The 18,710-nt window shown below is 39.7% G+C and overlaps 1 protein-coding gene across 1 annotated transcript; it reads left to right on the top strand.

Moving 5' to 3' along the window:
* Positions 1-15,012: 15,012 nt before the first annotated feature.
* Positions 15,013-17,064, top strand: LOC134367807 (serine/threonine-protein phosphatase 4 regulatory subunit 3B-like). Its single transcript, XM_063084503.1, has 2 exons — positions 15,013-16,219; positions 16,379-17,064. Exons 1-2 carry the CDS (start codon positions 15,013-15,015, stop codon positions 17,062-17,064), a joined length of 1,893 nt encoding a protein of 630 aa, XP_062940573.1.
* The last annotated feature ends 1,646 nt before the right edge of the window (positions 17,065-18,710 follow it).

Here is an 18,710-nt window from a genome sequence, read left to right as displayed (position 1 = left end):
GGCTGCTGCTGCAGTTGCTGAGGACTGAGCTCGTGTCACCTGCCAATGGCTCCTGGGATCTTTCCCAATTACCTTGCGTGGACCTGCGTGTGAGGGGTCTGGTGAGCCATTCTGTGGAATGGGTGTGAAAGGTCTGAGCCCTAGCCCTGACAATATGAGTGGAAACTTAGTATAACTAAAATAATGAAACATGCTGGCTTTAGTTATGAATTGCTTTAACAATACAATTGGCGTGGCTATTAGCTATTGCCTCAACCGACAACTGGAGTAGCCGTGTAGCTTTACAGGATGCTTCAAATTAACTAGAGAGAAGAGCTAAATCAGAGAAGAACATAAGCTTTTTACTTCTATACTGGACAATGCCGTGATTTATTATACATGTATTGGTAGATTATAAAAAGGAACACCCTTTTTTCCACTGACATTTATTATAATCTGTTGGTAGCACACAAACCAATATTAATTAAACCAGAACTATGCCTACATAGAAGTGGGCAATCCCATGTGCCATTCTATGGGAACTGTGTGTCCTTAATCATCATTTCTTAGTGTTTTGATCTTCTGCTTATGCTGCTCAATTTCTTTCTGCAGACGCTCAGTCTCCTTGTGATGAGCGATTTCCTCTTCATGGTGCTTTCTCAAGGCTGCCCGTCGTTCTTTAGTCGGCACTTAGGACGAGCCTTCCTCTTCGGCCTGCTCTCCCTTTCCGAAGGCTCCACCAGCTTTCCGATGCAGGTGCAAGCTGGAGCCTTGGCGTGCATGGCCCTCACATCCACACACGGGAGGCCAGTGTGCAGCTGCCATGTTTGTTAGTGCTGCACCTCTCCTCAGACCCTCTTCAGTGCAGAGATGATGTCTGGAAATGGATGTGCTCAAAACCCTTTAAAGTCCTGAAGGGGGTTTTGCTATAGAATCTCAGGATAAAGACAGAATCCAACAATCTCTATCCAGAAATTTTAATGAGGTCGGTTGTTTTGAACTTGGGATTTATTTTTCCCTTGGAGACTAAGATTATGTGTTGATTACTACATCAACACAAAAATCCTGTTTAATACATAAATTAACAAACCTATAGTAATAACTGCTTTTACTTGTTTGTATTGGATTTTTATTGATGAAAAATTTTTCACAAGAACAAAAGCTTCCAAACTCTTTTTTTATGAAGCCGGAATAACAGTGATACCAAAACCCATCAAAGATTGGAACTCCTCCCTAGTCCCCTAAAGTAACAATAGGCCAATATCTCTGAAAAATATTTAGCAGAAAACGAAAGCTAATAAAATATGAGAAACAGAATCCAGCAGTACATTAGAAGAAATATATACTTTGTCCAGGTAGGATGTATTCCAGAAGTGCAAGGATGGTTCAGTACTAGGAATGATATACTCATGTTGACTACATTTCATCCCATCAGCAAATCCAAAGAGAAAAATCATAATCATTTCCATAGGTTCCTAAAATACATCTGACAAAACTCACCAACCCTTTATAAAAAAAAAAAAAAGAAAGAAAGAAAATTAGTAAAACAAACCAAGTGAGGATTCCCTAACTTGGTGAAGTAGATGAATCTCAGTTCAAAAATGAATAGTATGTTTGAATTGAAAAAGATATGTACTAACTGCACTGTTATTAGCATAGTTAACATTATTCAGGTCGGAACTAATACAGTTAGACCAAAAAAGATAAAGAACATTAGAGGAACAAAAACTACTAAAAAAAAAATAGATAATTTGGCAATTAATGGAGGACCATATTAATTTATAGAAATCAATTTTTTTGACACATATAACTCAATTAATTAGAAGACATAATGAAAGAAGGAAGTTTACTTATAACAGAAGCTAAAAAACTAAAATACTTTTTGATAAACTCAAGATGAAGTGTTAAGAAAACTGTAGTTTCCCTGAGTAGAAAGACCATAGAGACCTTTGATGTCAACTCCCATTATGTTGTGAACTCCACAAATTTAACGTGGTCTTAATAAAAATACCAACAGAATTTTTAAAGTGGATATACTACTACTTCTAGGGTTTATGTGGAAAAGAAAACAAGCAAGAATAGTGAGAAAAAATTCTTAAAGACAAAATGAGTGATGATTAGACACACAATAAAGCCAAAATAATTAAATAGTATGGTATTGGCACATCAATAAAATTATCAATCAGGGGAAAGAAATAGTTCAGACATATGCAGAATGCATGAGAATTTAGTTTATGAAAAAGATAGCATGGCAGTTCAGTGTGGGAAAAGGTAAATTTAATAAATGGTGTTGGAGGACAACTGAGCAGGCATTTGGGAGAAAAAGTTGGATCATCAGTCCTTACAAAAATATATTCCAGATGGAACAAATCTTTAAAAATAATGTCATAAAAGGCTTCCAGTCAAGATGGCAGAATAGACAGTCCCCAGTTTCACTCTCTCTCACAAATCAACAAATTTACAACTATAAAAAATCAACAACAGACAAGCTGGGGCCGCTAGAGCTCAGGGGAAGAGGAGGAGAGACCTACAGAGTGCGTGAAGGCAGGAGAAGCCACGATGAGATAAAGAAAAAACCTCACCGACCATTTTATGCCACGGCTGCTTTAAGGCTGGAGCTGCTGAGTGCATGGAGCAGGAGCCGGCAAAAGCCACAGCTGTGCCCTTTGGATGAAGTTACTTAGAGGCGGCAGGGGAGAAGAGGGCTGTGGTGGCTCACAGGCCAGCAAGGCCACTAATAGGGTTCCCGTGGACCCACACAGGATAGAGGAGTCACAACTGAAAAAAAGGAGCCACTCAGAGGCTGGTGAGTCATTGCAAGGGATGGCACACATCCTGTGCCATGGGAAGTGTTTCCCACATGGGCAGTGGGGGAGACAGGCCCACCAGGGGAACCGTGGGGCACAGCAAGGACAGCTGATCTGCCCCCCAGTCAGTGTAGGACCACTCAGAGGAGACTGGTCAGGAATATAGAATTGCATGGGGTGCAGTTTGATGAAAAGACTCAGGCCCAGATCAAACTTTCTACACAACCCAGGTGCACCAGGTCTCCGGAGAGCTGGAAGTACCTATAAGTTCAACTGTAAAAACCTAAGCTGCACAAGAAGCCTTCCCTAGGGAATCAGAAGCAAAGCAGCAATTTAGCTCAACCACACAGCTCAAGTACTGGTCCCCACAGGAAGTTTCTCATTTTAGAAGTAAGCAAAGGACAAAAAGTTAGTTTCAGCCCAGGCATACCACCAGTGCCTCAGGGCCCACCCAGGGACTGAGTTATGGAGCTGGGCACTGGACTCCCCCTCCCACAACCAGGCACACCACCAGCACCAAGGAGCATGCCAGAAACATCACCTCCATGTGGGTGGCCCACCACAGCCACCACAATAACCACTGCTTCCACGGAAGAGGCTAGATGCCACAACCACCATGCATATGATCCGCCAGCCACTGGAGTGCATTGACACGAGGAAAATCACCAGCAGAGACCAAAGAAAAGAAGAGGATGTCTCTCTCCACAAAGCCCATTTCAGAGCGACAGAAGAAGCATCTGCTCTATGATAATATTATGGGACCTGAACACATCTATCAGCATTGGACAGATCATCTAGGCAACAAATCAACAGAGTAACCATTACTCTTTCAGAAGGAAAGAAGAAATCTAGCGTTATCAGAGGTGGGAGGGAGAGAGGGATGGGAGAGATTGGATAAGGGGCATAAAGAATAAGTATGATTTGTAACAATGTCTATGCTAGTAATATTGATTGTTGAACCCCAAAAATATGTATAACCAATTATGATTCAATAAAAATTTTTTAAAAATATCATGTAAGTAAGGGCCGAGCCCGTGGCGCACTTGGTAGAGTGCTGCGCTGGCAGTGCGGCGACACTCCCACCGCAGGTTCGGATCCTATATAGGACTGACTGGTGCACTCACTGGCTGAGTGCCGGTCACGAAAAAACGACAAAAAAAAAAAAAAAAAAAAAGAGTAGGTCTTAAGAAAGCACCAAAAAAAAAAAAAAAAAAAAAAAAATATCATGTAAGTGGAATAAAAACAATGTTTGGCTTTGAAAAGTGTACAGATTTGGTAGGAGATAAAGATAATACATTAAATAGTGAATTATTGAGGGCTAAAATTGTACTAATAGTATTCCAAAATTAGAGGTAATAAATGTAAGTGGATGTAATTAAGGATGAATTGCTTCAATAGTTCACTTATCTAGTATTTGAATTCATTCAACTAACAATTAGTTATCTCCTCTATACTGATTACTATGCTATCTACTTTATATAGCTTATGTAAAATTCAAGACAACCTCATTTTATAGAACATAAATCTGGGGCCCAGATATATCAAAAATCTTGTCTAAAATTGTATTTAGATACGTATTTGATTGATCAAAGTTTATAATCACCTTACATGTTTGATTTTATACAATTGCCTTTTCGAGGTTCTACATGAAAAATTGGGTTTCTTCCAACTGAATTGGATGTACCTGGGTTATGAGCCACATAATTTAACAGCTGTTCTTTTTTAGAAATAAATTATACACAGTAATTTTAAACAGCAAAAAAAAAAAAAAAAAAAGATAAGAAAAGAAAAATAAATAAATAAATAGAAAATAATGCCATAAGTACTTGGGTAAGGATAGGAAGATTGTTTTGTATCTCCACATGGAGGAAGCTTTTCTAACTATAAATCAAAACGCAGAAGCCACCAAGAAAACAACTACCTAATTAAACTACATATTATTTCTTTTTAATCCTGCATGATGAAGATCACTATAAACCAAAGAAAGATGACTAAGAAAACCTTTGCAATTGTGTCCACTCACTCAGCCATTATTTAGAGAGTGCCAGCTATTCTTCTCGATGTTTGGGACACGATAGTGAACCAAACAGAGAAAGAGCTAATTGCCTTCATATATATAAAGTTTCTAGAAGTTAATTTTTAAATGATCAAAACAGCAAATGGTATTAACAGACTGTTTACAATTAAGGAAACAAGAAGCTCATAAACATGAAAAAAATTTCAACCTAATTCATAAAAAGAGATGAAACAAGATGAAACTACTACACAGAAATACACCTGTCAAATTAGCAGAGAACCCAAAATTTGATCACCTCAGTGTGGGTACAAGTGTGAAGAAGGGGCAGCTTCACGCATTGCTGGTGAGTGGTAATGGCACATGAATAAAGATATAAATCAATGAAACAATAGGCTAAAAAGTATTTTGATTCACTAGCAATTACAGTATTGAAGGAAGGTAAAATGCTAAATTGGTACCATTATAGTAGCTATCAAAGCGCAAATGCACATAACCTTTGCTGAGGAATTTATCCTGCACATAAATTGCACACCTAAACTGTGATACATGTGCATGGTTATTCTTTGCACCACTGTTTGTGGACATCCTAAATACCAGTCACCTGTATGGTATTCCTTTCCCACAATGTGTATCCTTAGTCTAAATCATGAGAAAACACAAGATAAAAGTTGATGGAGGAAGAACTTCTACTATACTTAATGTGCCCTCTTCAAAAGCATCAAGGTCACAACAAACGAGGCAGAAAAAGTCAGAGTGGAGGAGACCGAGGAGCAGTGGATCTTGGAACAGAGAAAGCACACTAGCAAAAAAACTAGGGAGATCTGAATAAAGCCTGGGGTTTACATAACAGTACTGACCCAGTGTTAATTTCTGAGATTAATGAGTACATCGTGATTATATACAATAACATTAGGGGAAGCTGAGTAAAGGGTCTCAACTTCTGCACTGTTGGCATGTGGGGCTGGATCATTCTTTGTTGTGGGTGTCTGTCCAGGGCACTGCGGGATGTTCAGTTCAGCAAGCCTGGCCTCTACCTACTAGATGCCTATAGTACCACCCTCCCTAAGTTAGTGACAACCGTAAAACTCTCCAGACATTCTCTAATGTCCATTTGCAAACTCACCTGGTTGAACAGAACTGATAGACTCTAATGATACTCTGATATCAACTAACTAATGAAATCCTTTACCTCTTGATGCATGAGAAGGAGAAGAAAAAAACGTCTTCCCTATGAGAATGGCTTTTAATCGACACGTTGATTTACCATAGAAGGCGTATCTAGCAGTGACTCACTTAATGACTGCCTGTAGCTCACCAGGAGAAAGTTGCAGTTTGTCAGAGGGTCTTTAGCCACAAACCTGAGATATGACACCCTGGGTTATATTACAAAAAAGACATGGGAAATTCTGTAGACATCGGAAAGAAAAATACATTTGTAAGAGTCCATACCCAGTGGGTTTAGACTGTCCACTCTGATGCCATTGCTATGGTGAGAGATATCTTAGCAAAGTCATTTCTATCATTGTGAAAACTCTCTTCAGAAGAAAACTATAGCATAGGAATATCGCTGTGTTTTCAAAATCGTATACGTGGGGATTATTCCTTAAATAAGGGATCAGCGAAAAAAAGAACTCATGAGTGAATGGAGAGTGTTAGGGGTCTCATTCCCTGCACCCCCTGGGTCACCCACCCTGCATCCCAAAACGCTTGGCCCCCTCTGACCTCAGAAACGTTTTGGTGCTTCCTCATTAAGCTCTATTAAGTGTTATCATCATTGGGCCCTCTGTCTGAGATTTGAGCCAAATCTGTTGCCCGATCCTGAATTCGTTGCCGGCTTCTACTTTGTCTCCCGCGCACTGCAGCTTTCCCACGGGCTCGACAGCTTCCTTCTGCACGTGCCTTTGAGGGAAATGACTTCAGGAAGAGGTTGTGTCACACCAACGTGAACAGACTTTCTAACTTAAGCACTACAGTCAATTACCCAGCAGCCTTTGGACACTGGTTTTGAAGTTAGATGTTTTCAACTATTAGAGGAAAAGGCCTCATTTTACTCCAAGATACCAGTAGAAATGAAAGGACAGAAATGGCATTAGGATTCAGAGAGAAGACAGGGACGTATGATGGGTGAAAATTACAGGAGCGTCCACATCAACTCAGCGCTATCAGGGCTAAAACAGAAACCCTAGGTGGCTTTCGCCATTTCCTTAAGAGCTAAATTGCAGAAAGTGACATTACCATCCGTCCTAGAAGAAGGAAACGTGCGTCGCCGTTACTTATGGCAGTGAATCAGTTACTCGATTTTCTGTGTTATGGTCGTTCTCACAGTGATGAGAGCGAGCACCCTTCTGTCAATAGCTATCTGCAGTTTTCCGGACCAGGCCGAAATTCTCGCATTTTCTCCCTTTAACTGTCAGCTACAAAAGCAGAGGCAGCTGTTAGGCCCTCGTGCCCGAGCCAAGGGCCTGGGGCCAGCAGTGGGAAGGACAGGGGCTTGAGCTTCTCTTGTCCTCCGGATGGCACGGGGTCCCCGGGCTGCCGAGCGGTCCCCTCGTGCATATTCGCTGAATACCTATTGTCTTCTAGGCAGCGCGGCACAGGAGAGAATAAGACTGTCCAGGATCCATCTTTGCCTCTGGTGGGGTCGGGGCAGAATAAGACCATAAAAGTAAGCAAATGATGTGGTGACTTCAGATTGAGAAAGTTCTATTGATAAGCTAAAATAAGGCAACGTCAGAGAAGAGAAGGGGTTGCTCTCTCAGATTGTGGGCAGAGAGGTATTTTTCAGGGACTGATTTTGGAGACAAAATGTGAAAGATGATGAGGGGGGGGATATGTGAAAATATAGTTGCACGGAATTCTGGCCAGTGGAAGCAGCAAGAACAGAGGCCTGAGACAGGAACGAGATATGCAAGAAAGCCAGTGAGCAAGATGAGCAGTAAGCTGAGGAGAAAGGGGTTGGAGATGAGTGTGAGGAGGTGAGACCTGCTAAAATGCTAGACTGTGGATTTGTAGAAAGTGTGAAAGCTCTCCCTGCTGCAGGGAAAGACATGCAGGACATCAGAAGGGGAGTTGTGTTTTGAATCAACTCCTTGAATTTCATTATTAACTTATTTGGTAGCTACTGTCCCCAGCAGACACCAGAGGTCCACACATGAGTCTCCTGGGGGTGGAGGGTTGGTGCATGGGCAGGGCAGCCTCAGTGTCAGGGGTCAAATTGCTGCAGGGCTTCAATGACACAACCACAATATAAAACTTTAAGAGTTTTTAGTACGTATGGAACCTGGGGGGTACAAGGCATGCCTGGAGGAGGCCACATATACAGGGAAGTCAGGGAGGGAGTGCAGGTGAGCTGAGTGGGGACCCTTGGGCCAAAACTTTTATAACCAAACAGGTTTTCTGCAGGGAGTTTCAATTATTGGGTTTGAAGCAAGCAGGAACTAGTTCCAGGAGCTCATGCTGTGACTGAGGGGTGGTCACTCTAAGTTTTCAGGCAGATGTCTGAATGGTCCCTTTAAAGGAAGCAGTGGGAAAGCAGGTAGCCCAGCCTGCTAGGTAGAGGACATGCCCCTAAGTCTTTATCTCTGGCCACCAGGTGAAGCCATCCAGGCAGGGCATAGAACTGGAAACTGTGTCAAGGGTGACTGAACTTTTTTTCTGGTATAAAAAGTTAAACTTATATTCAAAAACGGATGCCAAAGCAACATAAAACTATAAGCACTCACTACACATTACTAAAACAAATTCACTTTTTAATTATTTTCCTGCAGAAAGACCTGAAAATAAATGAAACTGTTTTATTATAAATGTGCAGAGATCCTGGTTAATGGAAATCTTGGACAACAAAAGTTCAAATAAGCTGGTTTTACTATATCAGACATGAAATAAGAACTGTAAAATTTGAGTTTTTAAAACTGTTTTTAACATTTTTAAATCATAGTAAATGACAAGAACTGAAAATTATTAATAGCAGTATTTCTCAACTTGGAGTAATTTAGCTTCTGCCCACCCACCCAAGAGAGATGTTGGGCAGTGTGTGGAGATACTTTTGGTTGTAAAAACTGGGGGATTGGGTGCTAATGGCATCTAGTGTACAAAGAAGAACTACCCTACTCCACCTACTCTCAATAATCAACCAACCAGACAATGTAGGCATTTTCAAGGCCTGAGATCTTTATCAAAATTCACTTTATAGGGTCCTGTTTCATGGGAAATATAACGCCTAAGAATAGTCTAAGATGTAGGAATACAGTTTTTGTAGTTATGTAGTTATGCAGTACACATTCAGTACAAAAAACCATGATACTCTATGCATCGCCTATAAATCTGATAAGCCTCTTAAAATACACTTTTAAGTAACCATAAACCAAAATGTGATATTTTTTGAGTGATTTTAGTGTATAACTTAAAAATTCATTCCTACACCACCATACTAGCACTCCTGCCCAAGAAAATGATAGCAGATCACCTGGACGTAACAAAACACAAAAGGTTATTTTTCAGGAAGAATGAACCAGATCTTCACACACGTAGCAATGCATCCAAAATCAATACTAGGCAAGATGTTTAGGATTTTTCCTTATTTATCATCAAAACGTTTTTTTGTGTGTCTGACTCAGTCCAATTCTCTCACAAAATATCAAATATATTATATTCAAGGCACTCTTTTAAATGATAATGGAATTAAATATTAAGTTGAAATCAACTGCTACCTATAAAATGAAAATTTATATTTTATGGCATAATATGTTTTGTGTTATTTTGAAGCAATGGAGATTATTTCTATCTGTAAGTAAAAGTTGAGCAGTTTTTAACTCCAAATTAGGCTCCTTGCTGTTATTTATACGAAATGGTTATAGGACAATTAGTAAGAAGACACCTAATGTTATTCCCAGTGATCCAGGTGGGAAAAGGAAGCAGCCTGGTCTATCCAGACAAAGAAGAAGTGAAGATCTATGAATTATGTAATTTAAGACAAAATTCAAAATGAGTGTAGAAGTAACTATTTGAACAGTAGGAAGAGGAGAGGATGGCACTGAAAGTGAGATTCTAAAATTTACATGAGGCCAAGACAACATTTTTCTCCTTTTCAGTCCTCTCCTAAGTTTCTGAGGTGTGAGCAGAAGATTATGGAGCTTCCACAGAAGCCAAGCACACAACTGAGAATGTGCTAGTGCTGACACCAACTGCCTGTAGATCCGAGAAAATACTTAAGACTGAGTCTCACTTCTGATACTATGGGAAGATGAGGGCCAGTACTGCTGCAGTGCACACACAACAGGATGACGCTTTCAGCTGAGAATAAAAGGTTTTAAGTGTTCACACACTCTAATACTCTATGTATACAGGGACCATACATCACTCTTGGCCCAGAAAAGTTCTGGGTTATACTTGTTGTCCAAGTTTGTGGAAGATTGCATCAATGTACCCAATTCTTCACCCTTCCCTCTCCCCGTGTCCTTTGCTACGTAACTTTGCTATGTTCCCGCACTCTAGGGGCACCATACTTTTTATCCCTTGATTCTGGTCTTGGCCATGAATTTTGTTTGGACAAGATATGACTCAAACAGAAGCTTGAAAGAGACTGAACATTTTAATAGTAGAATTAAGGTGCTTTCAGTACTTGAGAGTGGATGGAAAAGCCGCAATCTCCATCTGAAATCTCGAAGTTACGGAAGAAATATTTGACAGAATATGGAGGAAAACATCCATCTGATTCAATTCACTAGCTTTTCATGCACCTAAAGGTGAAAACAGGAGAATATTCTTTCCCTGCTCACTATCAATAAGAAGTAAACTATCCAAAAGGGTGGAATTGGGGCAGCAGAGAAAATGCCAAGTGTACCTTGTAAATTAAAAATATCTCCTGATACAACCATCAAACTATTCCAAAATAGGACTGGACATAAAAGTTCAAATTCACTGTTTTGTCCCCAGTGCCTGGTATAGGGCCTCTACATAGGGGCTGCTCAATGACTATGTGAGAAATAAATAAATGGATTATTGGAAATTATCCTAGAAAAAAGGTTTATTTATGTATGTGTGTATGTATGTATGTATGTATGTATTTATTTATTTGTACCATAAATAATTGTTGAGAAAATACAATAAGCCATGCCTACAGCAAGTGCTAGAAACACAGAACTGAGCAAAATAAAACAATAAAAAAATAAAATCACAGCCCTTATACAGCTGATAGTCTCGTTTAAAAAACAGAATAAGAGAAGTACAAAGTGATCAAATGATACTAAGTTCTGTGGAGGAAAAAAAAAAATATATATATATAAGGGATGGGCAGGTTGGGTTGGGAGGACATTACAATTTTCAAGAGGTGATTAGGGAAGGTCTCACTGGAGGGGGGGACATTTGAATAAATTTTTGAAGGAGGTGAGGGTGTGCCACGTAGATACAATTCTGAGAAGTAGAGTGTTCTGGGTGGAAAGAAGGGCAGGTGCAAAGGCCCTGAAGCAAGAGTGTGCCTGATGTAGTTCAGACACAGCAAGGTGGCTAGTGTGGCAGGCGTAGAATATGTGAAAGAGAGTCTATCAGGTGAAGAGCTTGCATAGTTCAAGGGGCCAGATCTTGTTAGGCTGTACATACCGTAGGTAGAACTTTGGCTTTTATTCTAAGTAGGGTAGAAACACATTTGAGCAAAGAAGTGGGAGGGTATGACTTCTGTTTTAAAAGTCCCCACTCCCGTTATTGTGCTGAGAATGTACTACTAGGGCAAAAAGGTAGAAGCCAGGGGAAGAGAATATTAGAAATTTCCAAATGAAAGATGATGGTGCTTTGACACTGGTGGTAGTGGTGAGAAGCAGTAGGATATTGAATACGTTGTGATAGTCAGACAGACAGCATATACTAGAAAACTAAACGTAAAGAGTCAGAAAGAGAAAAGTCAAGAATGACCCCATATTGTTTAGAAGAACAAAAGGAAGGATGGAGTTGACACTGCTTGCCTTGTGTTTCGACTATGAAATGCTCTTTCTTCCTACAAATAGAATATTTAGACGTCTAAATATTCTATCTGTATATAGTTGCTTGGGTTACCTATATCTAAACTTCAGAAATATGTGACACACTTCTTTAATGTCTTCTAAAACAACTCAGGAAGTATACAAATTAAGCTCTTAGTAGTCATAAGATGTGGATGAATTGCAAAACCCTTGTGTAAAAGTATTTTTTTTTTCAGAGCAGAGTCATCAAAACTATACCATTTACTACCCTAACTTCTGGGGGAAGAAGTGTGAGGAAGGCAGACGTCCAATATGGAAGAAGCCTCCTGAGTCTTAAGATTGATACCACCCGGTTGGATTTTGAACTGCTCTTAAGTTTTTCCTTCACAAAACAAAATGGAGAAATATCAAATAACAGTGATCGTTGGGATAAAAATCGCATTGTTGTAAACATCTGCTGTAACCATTTATTCATAGTCTGGGAAAGAGCATTACATATTGGGAACAGCAAAGTGGGGAGTCAGAACTACTCTATAAAACGCCTGGTTTCAAATACTGGCGTCATCACTAACTGTGAGGGTTTAAACCAAATACTTGACTGAGTTTGCAGTTTCAAGGTTTTTTCTCTCCAATAGGACAGTAATAACATCTTCCTAATGCCATTAGTGAATGAAGGTTAAGTGAAAAAGTAAATAATGCATACAAAAAAATGGTTTACACAGCTCCTAGGCTATGGCAATTACTTACTGGTATTACTTTGCTCCCTGTCAAACAATAGCAGCAAAAACAACAAAATAATAATCTTTGGTAGGTATAAGAGAGGAGGTAAAAAAAGGCATTACTCTACTTTTCAAACCAAATAAGACAGGAACTGAAAAACACTACTGCAGAAATAGCAATAAGAAATACAGACTTGAGGCTCTTTTAGATTGTAAAGAGACTCTGTGAAACCAGTTAAGATAAAGAGACCTTAACTGGCCTAAGGGAAACTCTCAGTGATAAAATTATGAGAACACACAGATTTGTGCTGAATGCCTCTCAAAGAATACAACCTGAGGGCACATTCACAGAATTGACAGTATTATAATTGATTCTAATAGACACTTTAATATGAACACAGCAGAGAAAAAAATTGGGCCATTAGCATCCATGTCATTATACTTACTGTGTATTTGCACGTCCTGTCATTTAAATTTGTTTTTCACTAATACATGTATTAGTTTTTCTGTTAGTCATTTATTAATTCTTATGTTTAAATATTATTTATGATTTGTAAATGTTACTAAACCAGCAGTATCCTGGCATTGATTTGGATTTTATCATGAAATGACTGTCTAACAGAAAACCAAATAAAATAAACAAACAAATAAAAAAGGGGGCTGGCTGGTTAGCTCGCTCAATAGAGTGTGGTGCTAATAACACTGGGGTCAATAATTCAGATCCCATACTAGCCAGCCACCAGAAAAAAGAAAAAAAAAGAAAAGAAAAAAAATGATTGTAATTCACATTCAACTCCCATGTGCCCCATCTATACAGTCCCAGGGAACATTCTCTGTGCTAGAATATTCTGGAGGCAACACTGCCAGAGAGGTGTGTGGAAGTTTTTCTGTGTTTTACTTGAGAATTGTCATATACCTCCAATGCTATGTAAAATGAAGTGATTGTTACAAATAGGACTCTTCAAGTCCAAATGTGCTTAGTGTGGCCCACTTCACAGATTTTCCCTTGCAATAACAGGGTTAAGGTTTTGGAGAAATATTTTTTAAAAGAACACTGCAGGAGTTGCAGCTACATCAAAAATCAACTTGGTTACTGTTGAAATTATATTTAACAGACTTGCCACATTCAAGCTTCTATTTTTCAGTTGGCCATACACAGTTGTGCATCTAAAGGAAGAAGTGCGTGACTTTCATCTTGTCTTGATAATTTTATGTTATTACAAATTATATAGATGGAAGGAATGTGAAATAAAGTGTGATGAAAGCCAAGAAAAGAAGGGGATATCACAGTTCAATAGCTGAGAAAAACAATTTTGGAATCAGAAAGACATGTTTTCAAATCAGAGTTACTCAATTTCTTAGCTGTGTGATCTTTGGCAGTTTCCTTAACTTCCCTAAGTCTGTTTCCTGATTCTAAAAGGATTCTTAATACTCCTGTATCACTGGACTATTAGGAAAATTAAGTAAGAAAATATGTATAACATTCTTTTCACAGTGTCTTGAACATTGTAAGCACTTAAATATTACACTTGGTCAATTATGTTATTACCTTCTTCATAATAATAATAAGAACTAATTATTATTATTTGTTGTGCTCATTGTGATTATCATCACTAAGAAAAGAAGTAAAATAATTTATCTGTAATTGTCAGTATCCACTCTTGGCTAATTTCAACTCACAGTTTCTCTTTGGCTCAGTCCTTCCCTAAGAATAAGGAGCGAACTTATGGATTGGAAAATGTAAGAAAATGTGTGCTGGAAGACAGAGCTTCAGGCCTAAGTGAACAGAGGAAAGGGGCTGCCCAATTCCCTCTTGGAACAATATCTTCTCTCTAAGATGGATTAAGAGAGGGATCCAGGCTTAGGCCAAGTCTTATGGAGGAGACCCAAGCCTATTCCTCTGATTCTTGCTAATGGTCTACAGGTCACTTGCTCCTGCTTCTTATTTGGTCCAGCCTTTTCTTGTCGTACAACGTCAGATGTGGACTTGGTCAGGACATAGGGATTAAGCTTCCCTTTTGTCAAAGTTCCTAAGTCTCCATCCCCACACACGAGATGAGTAAAAATGTTTCCGAGGGACAACAATCCTTTATGCAAGAACATCCTCTAACTTCTAAGCTTCCATGCGTGCATTTAGCAGCAGCTCCCTGTGGCAAGTATAGTTACTGTCACATAAGCACATTCTTGGGGCAGAATCCTGTGGGGATCACAAGATTCCTTCGGGATCGAGGCTATTTCAGACAGCCGAGAGCAGGCCCAGAGACTCCCTTTTTAGGAGATCGTAGGTAAGGAGGGCAGAAGGCAGGGATGGAGGTTGGGGAGATTGAAGTGGGGACAGTGGAAGACAGCAGGGCCGCCGGGAACCCTGCTGACCTGTGGCCTCCCAGGAGCCGCTGCTGCCCCTGTGACCACTGCCGGCCCGAACTGCCACCTCGGCCACCGTAGCTGTCCTAGTCGCCGCAGCTACCGTTGCCAGGATACGCAAAGTGGCGGCCGGAGCCAACCCCGGGTCTGGTGCGGTGAGGCCGGAGGTGGACATGGCGAGCAGACGGCGCCACGTCAGAGTCTGTGTTCGGGATGAAGACCAGCGCTGGGACCAAGTAGGTCCCGGGGACGTGTCCTGGGCTTCCACTGAGCTGGTCCAGCTGCCTAACTGTGAACTCGATGGGCTTGAACAAATCGCTGCTTTGGTTACCTCGGTTCTCCCCTCGCCTACCGGCAAGGAAAGGCTGGCTCTGGTCCTGGAAAGTGAGGATTATATTCAAAAACTCCTGCAGCTGTTCCGCACTTGTGAAAATCTAGACAACACCGAAGGCTTACACCGTTTCCATGCAATTATTAAAGGCCTGTTCTCCTTCGACAGCAAACCTCTGTTTAAGATCATGCTTTCTGATGAGTGTATCATGGATGTGATGGGATGCCTTGAATACGATCCTGCTTTGGCTCAGCCAAGACGGCATAGGGAATTCTTGAGCCAAACTGCCAAGTTCCAGGAATTTATACCAATAACAGACTCTGAACTTAGGCAAAAAATACGTCAGATGTACAGAGTGCAGTACATATATGACGTTCTGGTGCCTCAGCCACCCACATCTGCAGATAATCTTTCTACTCTCCAACATTTTATGTTCCTCAAGAAGGTTGAGATAGCCAGCATGCTGCAGCGAGATCGCAAGTGTTTGTCTGAAGTTTTGGCAAAGTTAACGGATAAGACTCAAGATGATGACAAATGGCGTGAATTGGTGCTTTTTTTCAAGGACTTCTGTGCATTTTCTAAGACATTACGGCCTCAAAGCAAGTATAAGTTATTCCAAAAGTTGACACAATTGGAAATTCTTCCGGCTCTTAAAATCATAGTGAGTGCTGATGATGTGCTAATAAGATCGGCTGCTATAGATATATTTACTTATCTAGTTGAGTACAGTCCATCGAAGATCCGAGAACCTGTAATGGAGGAAGCAGAGAAGACTGAAGGTGATGACCTTTTCATTAATGTAGTGATTAAACAAATGACCTGTGATACTGATCCTGAGCTGGGAGGTGCTCTGCACGTGATGGAACATCTGCGCACTTTGCTTGATCTGGACAACATGCTGTCAGTATCCAATAAAAACGTAAGATGCGATTTTCTAAGTTTCTTCTATAAACATTGTGTGCATAACGTGATAGCACCACTTTTGGCCACCACTTCAGAAGACAAACGTGAAGGAGGTAATATATCCACCGAAAGCAAAAATTGCCCTAATAATTATCAAACAGCACAGCTGCTTGCTATAATTTTAGACCTACTCACATTTTGCTTACAACAACACACACATTACATACAAAGCTCTATTTTGAGCAACGATTTGCTAAGAAGGGTCTTGATTTTGATGAATTCAAAGCACACTTTCCTGGTCTTGTGTGCTGTTCGCTTTATGAGAAGGATGATTGGCCTTAAAGATGAACTTTATAATAGTTACATCATCAGGGGAAATCTGTTTGACCCAGTTGTAAATGCTTTTCTGCATAATGGAACCAGGTACAATATGTTGAATTCAGCTATTATTGAGCTGTTTGAATACATAAGAGTGGAAAATATCCCGTCTCTTGTTGCACATATAGTCGAAAAGTTTTATAAGGCACTTGAATCGATTGAATATGTCCAGACATTCAAAGGATTGAAGATTAAATATGACGATCAGAAGGACAGGGAAAGTCGAATACAGAATTATTTGCGTTCCATCCCATATGGTAACATACCTCAAGGAGGTGCCAAAGTCTCGGAGGAAAAGGAAGAAATGTGTTTTAAAGAAGATATGGGAGTAGCAGTCATGCCATCATTGGAAAATAACTTTCCAGATTCTTATGGTCAATTCATGGAGACGAAAAGACCAAAAGAAGATTGGAACCAGGTAGGCCTTCCCAAAAGAACATCACCTGGTGACTTAAAATTTTGTTCTTCTCCTTCTGCTGCTGCTGCTAATGGAACAAGGAGTCCAAACGGTAGCAGCGTAGTTCGTTTATTGGATTATCCAGATGATGACGATGAAGAAGAAAATAAAGAAGAAGAAACATCCCCCAGGGAAAGACCTTATCTCAGCAATTAAAATCTTTATGGAAGACCCTCAACATGTGCTTCAACTAAAATTCCACAAATTTCAATGAGCTGAAAAGTCTGATTCCAAAAGCTTTCTTGTGTGAGATATACAATAGCATATATGATGAGTTTAAGAGGGTTCAATTCTGTAAAAAACAAGATTTTCCATAATCTTAAAAAAAAAAAAAAGTAACCAGACTTGCTTGATAACTTGTTAGCAAGAAAGTTTTAGTTTGGGGGAAGACACAGGCTGATAAAGTAATATTAATGTAGTTTTGTTTCAGGGGTTTATATTAGAAACAACTTCGACAGTTCTTGAAAATCTACTTGCACAATGGTTCTAGCCATGGTGTTCTTCCCTTCAGTTGCCTTTTTGAAATGAATGTTTATGTTTATATGGAAAACAAAGTTAACTAGAGTAAAAAATAAAGTTATGCTGTCCAGATCTTTGTGCAAATATTTAACAAAAATTCAGCCTGATGGGTAGAGGGAAGGAACTTCCATAATATATTTCTTTTTTTTTTTAAATTTTATTTTGTCGATATACAATGTGGTTGATTATTGTGGCCCATTACCAAAACTTCCCTCCCTCCTACCTCTTCCCACCTAACAATGTCCTTTCTGTATGCTTGTCATGTCAACTTCAAGGAATTGTAATTGTTGTGTCTTCTCCCCCCCCCCCCGGTTTATTTTTTTGCACGCACGCGTGTGTGTGTGAATTTATTTGTTTATTTTTAGCTCCCACCAATAAGTGAGAACATGTGGTATTTCTCTTTCTGTGCCTGACTTGTTTCACTTAATATAATTCTCTCTAAGTCCATCCATGTCATTGCAAATGGCAGTATTTCATTCTTTTTTATAGCTGGGTAGTATTCCATTGTGTAGATAAATGCTGGCGAGGTTGCGGAGAAAAAGGAACTGTCCTACTTTGTTGGTGGGACCGCAAAATGGTGCAGCCTCTATGGAAAATGGTATGGAGGTTCCTCAAACAATTGCAGATAGATGTACAATATGACCCAGCTATCCCACTGCTGGGAATATACCCTGAGGAATGGAAATCATCAAGTCAAAGGTATACCTGCTCCCCAATGTTCATCGCAGCACTCTTTACAATAGCCAAGAGTTGGATCCAGCCCAAATGTCCTTCATCGGATGAGTGGAAACAGAAAATGTGGTATATCTACACAGAGTATATTTCCCTGAATAAAAAAGGCAAGCTGGGTTCAAAATGTGCAGTGGTTGATCTAGTTTTTTTCTTAGACAATAGATGGCAAGGAACAGTTTGGTATTATTCCCACAGGGTTTTCTCCAGGACTTTGGGGGTGAGTAGAACTGAGTACTTTTAACTGTCTAGATTGAAAAGATATTTTTAAGTCATTTCCTGATTCATTAATGAAATTTATCCTTCTTTCTAGGGCAGAGGTAAGATTTAAAGTGTAATTTATAAAGACGAACATACAGAAAAAATAAAAAAACCCGTGCTGAATAAAAAGGCATTTCATATGTAGAAGCCATTTTGGGCCAAGAAAAAGTTACTTAAGTGTCAAAGTCAGCATACTGCACGTGAAGTTCTTTTCTGTAAACAAGTAAAAGTATACTATAAAAAAATACTTTATTAAAGAGTTTATGCAGTTGAATCTCTAAAAAACAGATCTA

The sequence above is a fragment of the Cynocephalus volans genome, chromosome X, assembly GCF_027409185.1.
Source record: "Cynocephalus volans isolate mCynVol1 chromosome X, mCynVol1.pri, whole genome shotgun sequence".
Taxonomy (NCBI): Eukaryota; Metazoa; Chordata; class Mammalia; order Dermoptera; family Cynocephalidae; genus Cynocephalus; species Cynocephalus volans.
This window is presented reverse-complemented; position numbering and strand designations above follow the sequence as displayed.

Excerpts from the sequence above, each read along its gene's own strand:
- LOC134367807 (XM_063084503.1), top strand. The coding sequence starts at position 15,013 with ATGGCGAGCAGACGGCGCCACGTCAGAGTCTGTGTTCGGGATGAAGAC. Across the intron at positions 16,220-16,378 it reads CGAAAGCAAAAATTGCCCTA|GTGCTGTTCGCTTTATGAGA; the intron begins ATAATTATCAAA and ends TCCTGGTCTTGT.